Source organism: Octodon degus, unplaced genomic scaffold (genome assembly GCF_000260255.1).
Source record: "Octodon degus isolate 3935 unplaced genomic scaffold, OctDeg1.0 scaffold00027, whole genome shotgun sequence".
Taxonomy (NCBI): domain Eukaryota; kingdom Metazoa; phylum Chordata; class Mammalia; order Rodentia; family Octodontidae; genus Octodon; species Octodon degus.
The window spans coordinates 1,292,429-1,300,601 of NW_004524603.1; the positions used below are offsets into that span (position 1 = coordinate 1,292,429).

An 8,173-nucleotide genomic window follows, 5' to 3' on the forward strand; every position below is an offset into this window, starting at 1 on the left:
TTTTTTTGCGGAACCGGGGATTGAACTCAGGCCCTTGTGCTTGCCAGGGAAGCGCTTATTCCATTGAGCCATCTCCCTGGCCCCTAAAATTAAATTTTTGAGATAGAATCTTGCTATGTAGCTCAGCCCAGTCCAGACTATGTAACCCAGGCTAGCCTCCAATTCACGGTGATCCTCCTGCCTCAGCTTCCCAAGTGCTAGGATCACAGACGTACACCACCATGCCCAGGAAAGGTTTTATTTAGAGATAGGATCTCAAGAAATTGCCTAGAATGGTTTCAAAATTACGTTATCTCTTTGCCTCGGCCTCTGGAGGAGCTGGGATTACCAGTGTCTGTCCCCACACCTGGCCTCACACAGTAAAGCTCTTAAGAAGAAAGCTCTTATTTTCCTGAGACAACTGTGTCCCTAAGTCAGCAGGTAGAGTACCTGAATTTCCTGTTGATCAAACATCCGCAGCCACTCCAGGCTGACGACATTGGCCAGGCCCTGTCGGAATGCCAGGCAGTGTGGGCGGATCTGCTTGTTCAGCCTGTAGTCAGCTACCAGGTGGATATAGGCGATGCGGTTGGCACTGGTCACAGGGATATCTTTTCCACCAAATTTTAGTTCAACCACCTGAGTATAAAGCACAGACCATCAAAATCCCCAGACTCTGACAGGGCAACACAAAAGCGAGAACCAAAGGAGGACGATCAGTAGACCGCTGCAGGTGCACTCAAAGGGGGATCTGGGCGTTGGTCCTCCTGTGTTCTGTGCCCCATCCTGCCTTTAGGATCATTAGGCGCCACTGCTTTCTCAGGAACACTGGTGTACTGGGGGGTGGGGTGCTGTGAAACAGTGCCTTCTAGCAACTCCCTTTGCAAAGAGAGATCACAGAGGGCGAGAAGAGGGGATCGCAGCGAGCCAGAACAAAATAAAGGGACTCCTTTGGAGAAGGCACAGCAGAAGGAGCGGGATCACAGGTCCCTGCAGCACCCCCACTCTGCCTGTCCTCAGTGTCCTACTGTGCGCAGTATCAGAAGCGTGACTTAACAGGTAGTGGCGGAGACGCATGGTCAGCCAGGGTCTAACATGCACGAACACAGGTAGCAAGAACAGTGCTTTTTGGGACACAGTCACGCCCGCGGACGAATGATGTGGGTCTGGAGTAGGGCTCAGGAAGTCTGTGGGCACCACAGCAGTGCATGTTCAGAAAGTAGAAACACCGAAGCACGGACTCCTGCTGTCAGGTGAGGCACGGCCGCAGGCCACCACACACCCGCAGTTTTCCTCACTAGTAGCATCATGCAATCTGCCTTGTCTACCTTGGAATTGCTGTGATTACGTGGACTCGTATATACAAAGTTGACCAGCAAAATCCTCAGATCGTAATAGACATGGAAACATGATTCAAGAGTGTGCTTTAAACATTCCTTGTTGGCTCCATGAGGAAGCATCTGCCTAGCGTGCATGAAACTCAACGGCACTCCTGGGCTGGATGAGGAGTGACCTATGCTGTGGATGAAGAGTACCTCAAACAAAGGAGGTAAGTCCAGACTCCAGCTGTCCACACTAGCAGGCCACAGGGAAGTGGGCACCCAGCAGTAGCCCAGTGCAGTCTCCAGGTGCCCGCTAAGTGGGGGGCCAGCAACTCTCAGATCTCAGCTGGGATGGCCAGCACTGCACCCTCAGCCCTCACAGCCCACAGCCCAGTCCTCCTATAGCCGTCCTATGCCCAGAATGACAAGCGAGCACTGGGCCGGGGCAGCCGCTTCCACGCCCAGCGTTTACCCACTGTGCACAAAGGTTGCTTCAGCATGGCTGGGAGCTTCCCTGACACTGCCCTGCACCTGTGGCTGCAGAGCGAGCAGCCCGCAGGTGCTCACTTCATAAAGGGCAGGCAGCTTAGTGCCGTATTTGTCTGATAGGCTTTTTCGCATTTCACATTTTAAATGGTGATGTGATCTTCTTTACTAATTGATTTCTTAGCCTTGGAATCATCAAGCCTAGCAAGGGGCTTTCAACCCATTGTCTCTGGGCTGAGCAGGACTGTGTTCATTACCCTAATTCCTCTGCTGTTCTCGACAGTCCATCTGTCACCAGCCTTGAGCGGCTAGCTATTATATCACCATATAGCAAGAGCCACCCCTTCCCTTAAATGGATTAAAAGCAGGTAATAAATGATGATGTGCCCGTGTGATTAAGAAGACAGAGCACCAGTGAAGTTCTCGGTTCAGTGAACTCCCACAGCCACCCACAACCTGCTCAGTCAGACAAAACTGCTGTTCTCTCAGGTTCTCCGTGGGCTACACTACTTTTCATTTGAGTCCATCTCTCAGCTAAACCTAAACAACCAAGCACATTTAAAACCCTTGTCAACTGAACAGTTTCCTTTCTGAAGGTACAGCACTTCAGAAGCTGGTTGGGACAACACCTGCAGCCCGGTAGCTGTGTCCTGCTGCATGTCATGCCCACCAGGACAGGAAAAGCCCTGTGGCCTGCTCAAGGCCACAGAGCTGAGCAGTAAGGGTAGGACTCTCACAGTCACAGCACGGGCGTCCACCCCCAGTAGACGACTCCTGATGCCCCTCGGCCGGGTCCTCCCGGAAGAGGCGAAGAGACCCGCATCCCAAATGTCAGGTACGTTATTGTCAGCCAATGAACAGCCACACTGATTAGCCCAAAGAAAACAAATCTGGTCAGCCATTATTTTAAAAGGGAAGACTGGGGCCAGGGATTAAATCAGCAGCGTAAGGGCCGGCCTGGCAAGCTCAAGGTCCAGAATTCAATCTCCAGTACTACAAAAAAATAGATGGGAAGACTGACTACCATCACCTGCCAGTGTGTAATTAAAGGTCTGCATATATGGTCTTTCAATCAGGGCCCTTACCTACTTTACCCCACAGGAAGCACTGCCCACTGATACTTACTTCTACAGAAACCGTAACACCCTTCTCTTTGCCACTGAGCTTAACTTTTCTACTTAGACTCTAGCCTAGTTACTCTGCTCTGCTGCCATCGAGAATTTCAAAGCTTAGTGGAAAATTCTGACCAAAGGAGACACTTGTGCTCCTGCCTTCGCTGCAGCACTCTAACGGAGGCTTATGTGACACTTTAGTCACCACCTACTTCAGGAGCCAGACAGGCAGTGTGTTCGCTGGCAGAGGCCGTGCAGGTGTTGCCCTCTGGCTGCGAGCATGCAGTAAGGGTCTCCCTCAACCTGCACAGTGGATGCTCAGCTCCATGCTGTGAAGAAGTGGCTGAAACAAAGCAGCCCAGGAAGCAGCAGCTGCGCAGCACAGCACTGCAGCAACAGGGCTCTGTGCCCAGCCAGACGAGAGCCGGCTCTGCTGGGGCAGAGGTCTCGTTTTATAGCAGGAGGCGGTCGAGCAGGGCCAGTGCCACTGCCAGCTCCCTGCTGCAGGAACCTGCAATTGGACACAGAGAATGCCACATAGGTGGAGCGCCACACACAGGAAACTCTGCTGCCGTGGCAGTGGCAAGGGAGTCACCTGCGGCATAGGCCCAGGCCAGGGCCGGTGTGCCAGCTCACCTGAGCCTCCCCCAAGTCGTTGTTCACCACGGTGAAGTTCAGCCCAAGCTCCTCCACATCTCCCTCATAGCTTTTGAGGAACAGCAGGTTCCGGTAGACCTCAGGGTCCAGGGAGGCCAGGTGGTGGATGTCCACGTCTGCGCTGGTTCCCAGCAGCTTAGACAGGAAGAAGCCAGCGAAGGGCAGCTCCACCAGCATGTTTTCATACAGAGCCTTTGGACAAGACAGAGGACAGGACAGTGGTTATTTTATTTATTTATTTATTTATTTATTTATTTATTTATTTTTGCAGCACCAGGGATTGAACTCAGGACCTTGTGCTTGCCAGACAAGCCCTTATTCTACTGAGCTATCTCCCCGGCCCTATTTTTTTATTTTTTTTTAATTTTTTTTAGTGGTTAGCATGTACAGTCCTGAGGACCAAACCCAGGGCCTTTGCACTGAGGTACAACCACAGCCCTTGACAACATTTATTTATTTTTTGTATTTCGGACAGGGTCTACAGGGTGTCGCTATGTGGATCAGACTCATAGTGATTCTCCTGTTCACAGTCTCCCAGGCGCTGGGATTAGACACACGCCACCACTCCCAGTCTCAATGCCATCTAGTGCGCCCGAGGGGGTGGTGCCTTGAACCCAGCCACTGTGCTTGGCCTAAGCCGGCGTATTAGTTTGCTGAGCTATCAGGCTGGCCCAACATGTTTTATTTTTTGGGGTTTTTTTTGTTTTTTTGATTTTGTGTGTGTGTGTGTGTGTGTGTGTGTGTGTGTGTGTGGCCACCAGGGGACCACAGCCCACCAGGGGACAGGGCTGGCTGGCATGTGGTGCTGGGGGTATTGAACCGCGGTCCCTGTGCTCTGCTAAGCTTGTTCCAAGTAGGTGCTTTAGACCACTGAGCCATCTCACCAGCCCCCAACATGTTTTATTTTGAGGCAGCATCCCGCTAAGATGCTCATGCCTCACCCTCCCAGAGTGCGGGGATGACAGGAATGCACCGCCTCCCAAGCTCCACACACTCTCTTCATGCGTCCTGGAGACAAAGGACGTATGTACAAGCAGAACCCTGATAGGGTCCTGACAGTAGACAGTCCACCTTAAGGACAGTGACTCTATGGCATGGTGGGCCACAGTAGAAGCATGGCAACATACAGCGGGAGCTTAGGGGCCACATCCATCCTTCCTGCCACAGCAGAGGTCTGTAAAATGTGGAACACATGGATGGCTTTGTGGGCGTCACAGGTTCCTGCAGTGGCTACACCAAATTGCCATAAGCAGGGAGGCAGGGTGATGCGAAGAACGCCAAGGTGCTGCCTCAAGTTCTGCAGGCTGAGGCAGACATCCAGGTGCGTGTCGGGAGGGCCGTCCATTCTCCAGAGGCATGAAGACAGGATCTGTCACTGTCATTCCCAGGTCCTGGTGTGCCTTGGGGGTAGTATTACTCTACTTCCTGCCTCTTCTCTGCATCTGCTGTCTCTTTCGCCTTCCTTCCTACCCTAGGTCTGGTGCCAGGGGCTGAACCTGCTCCTTTCTCTTAAGAGTGACTGTTGGATTGTGGGGTCCTTTCCAACCCAGCATAACCTGGATTTAATGAAGTGCACAAAGGCCTATCTTTAATATTTATTTTTTATTTATTACATTTATTTATTGTGTGTGTGTGTGTGGCCAGCTCAGCCCACCAGGGGGCGGGGCTGGCTGGCATGTGGTGCTGGAGGATTGAACCGCCGTCCTTGTGCTTTGCCAAGCTTGTTTCAAGTTGGTGCTTTAGACCACTGAGCCATCTCTCCAGCCCCAAGGCCTATCTTTAAATGAGGCCACCTGAGGACACTTATGAACTACCACTAGCTTCTGGCTCTGTGAACACCAGGGCAGACTGGGAGGGCAGAAGTGCTGGGCACAAGCCAGTGCCCATCCCCGCCGAGCTGCTGGCCCTGTTGGCCATTCTGGCTAGGGCCATGGCCTCCACTGCGGTCTGCGCTGTGCCTCCCAACAGTGAACGGACCAAGTGAATGCTGGCGAGTGTTCTGCAGAAGCCCAGGCATGCCCAGCACATGGAAGCAGGAAGGACCATTGTGTGCAGTCTGCAGCACCACGCCAGGGTCCCGTGTCAGGACACACACACTAACTGACACAAGGTCACAAGACACAACAGGGTACCAAGGAATTACCCAAATTCTTAGCACAGCGAATCCCCAGCTTACGAACACTTCAGCTGTGAGCTCTCACAGGTACAAACGAGCCCTGCACTCAGGATAACTGCAAGCTCGAGCAAATCACAGAGGTGGCTCGCATGTCTACAGACACGACCACGGCTGTGCTGCTGTGCGCTCCCTGCGCGGTGGCGCAGCGGTGGGCAGCGGGGCAGCACAGGCCAGAGGTCACTGTACTTTCCACGTGTGTTTGGCTTTTCTCTTTACACTGTGTATTTGTGTCAAAGATGTGCAAGACTCAGTTTGTAGGATTTAAGAATGTTCTCCCAGAATGGAACTTGTTCCTAAGTCAGGGACTAACTGTATTCTCTTCCCAAAAGGCTGACCTGGAAGCTACGAAGACAGGGGAACGTGAAGCAGAGCCAGGACACGAGAACCCCATTTTCATCTGCCCCCTGTGGACAATGTCCTGTGTATGGTGCGATGGGTCCCACAGAAACCAGCAGGAGCCTGGCTCCCTCTAAGACGCTGTTCTGGGCCAGACACACCGAAGCTGCAGAGACGTGTGTCTGCAGTGAAGCAGGCAACGCTTGCTCACCCGGTGAGGTCGATGAGCCTGAGCCCCGCTTGCACAGCAGAAGTCCTCGCCAACAGAGGGAGGTGGAGCCGTGAGACACCAGGAAAGACACAGAGGCAAAAGCTGTGTCCGGACCTTGCTCCCAAGGTTTGGAGGGCCCAGTGCCGCCAGGCAGGCGGCTCCATAATGGCACAATCAAACCAAAGGTCAGTGGTGAGGGCACTGCCTTCCCAACTGGAGCGCACCACAGGTGCTCAGGCAGGGAGGTGCACCCACCGAGCCGAGAGCCTCTGCTCCGTCTGCTAGGATACCTGCGCAGGGTGTACCCAGTACACCAAGGCCTGCACTGCAAAGAATCCCTGCTGCCAGGACCCAAGGAAATGAGACAACACTTAGCAACATTTTCCCTGGTCACAAGAGCTGTACTCTGGGAAACCAGTATCACAGACAGACACTAGGAAGCGCACTTCTGGTCTGGCCAGCACAGGGGGCCACGCTTCAGTTCTGATCCAAAGACTTAAGATTTCCAATTAGCCTTGAAAAGAGGACAACACAGGACCTCTGAATGGGAGAACAAGGGCCAAATGGCAACCAGCAGCCCAGCATCCACTGATAAACGTAAATAAGGAGTCACTCCAGAAAGTCAGGGTTTGCTTCAAGTTAAGAACGCTGAGCACTATTGACCCAGGGCACTCATCAGCACCATTACTTCTAAATGAACGATGAGTGCAGAACAAGGGCAGCATTCTGCACCAGACTCCGCAATGCTCGCCGGAGCCGAGGCGCAGCCCTCATCTGTGTGGTGGGCTCTAGCGGATACCAGACGCGGAAAGCATCGGATGCTCGATACCGAAGGTCACTGTTCGCCATTTCTGCATCAGTAACAATAAACCACAGAGGTCTGCTAAGTGCACCAGGGCTACCTGACTCGCAAACAGAAACCCCACCGTGACTCATAAAATGTAAATGCATCGGTATCATTTTTTATGTGAGGCAGGTTTAAACTTTTAGAGCATTTAATATACAAGCACTAATAAATGATAGCACTAAAAACTATGATTGCATCAGCTAAATGGATTATAAATTAAATTTCCATAATGTATGCAACTGAGATACAAATGTAAGCATAAATCAAGGTATTTTCTAAACACAGGTTAATTACACAACTTCAAAAACTGCCTATTTTTTATGCAGAATAATCCACTTAGCATTTTTCAGCCATTTGCACCACGCTCGTCCCTAGAAGCATATCAATAACTACCTGTCATGAAAAATTAGCAAAAGGTATATGGAAAGAACCCGTAATGTATTTTTCAACTGTCTATCCTTTATGAGTGTTTATAGCTAGAGATTGTGCCAAAATGATTTGAAATAAAAAAGGATTAATTATAGCAGAAGCCTTTTAATACAAGTGAGTGCAGCCGTGACACAACTAATGCAGATGGCGGCTCCATCAGGAGAACGAATGGGAGCCGCACCGCAGGCCACTTCTGCTTGCTGCCAAGTAACTCCAGTAATTTACTACATTAAGAATCAATAAAAAAATAATGCTTTTCAAATGCATCTCTATCAATCTTCAGGTAGTTCTAAAGTGAACATTTATAACTTAATCTAAAAACTATATGAGATGATATCTTGCTTCAAAGCCATCCTAATTGAGCAAGTAGATAATAACTTTTAATTATTTCAAATCATGCTAACCACAGAGCTTTAAAAACAAAAAAGGAAATGTAAGGTGAGGATTACACTAAGATCAACATGCTATTTCATACCTATCGTAGCTAGGTGTAGCAGCACACGCCTATAATCCCAGCAATGAGGAGGCTGAGACAGGAGGATCCCTCCAAGTATGAGACCAGTCTGGGTTACATAGTGAGATGTCTCAGAAAGAGAGAGACAGAGTCAGAGAGAGAGA

The 8,173-nt window shown here is 50.9% G+C and overlaps 1 protein-coding gene across 1 annotated transcript in view; it reads right to left on the reverse strand.

The window, feature by feature from the left end:
- The window catches only part of Ube3c (ubiquitin protein ligase E3C), a 94,200-nt gene that overhangs the window by 18,432 nt on the left and 67,595 nt on the right, over positions 1-8,173 (reverse strand). The window contains exons 19-20 of the mRNA XM_004629059.2: positions 3,536-3,748; positions 430-618 (exon numbers count right to left, since the gene is read on the reverse strand). Coding sequence (XP_004629116.1) covers positions 430-618; positions 3,536-3,748 — 402 coding nt within the window. The remainder of the gene's footprint in view (positions 1-429; positions 619-3,535; positions 3,749-8,173) is intronic.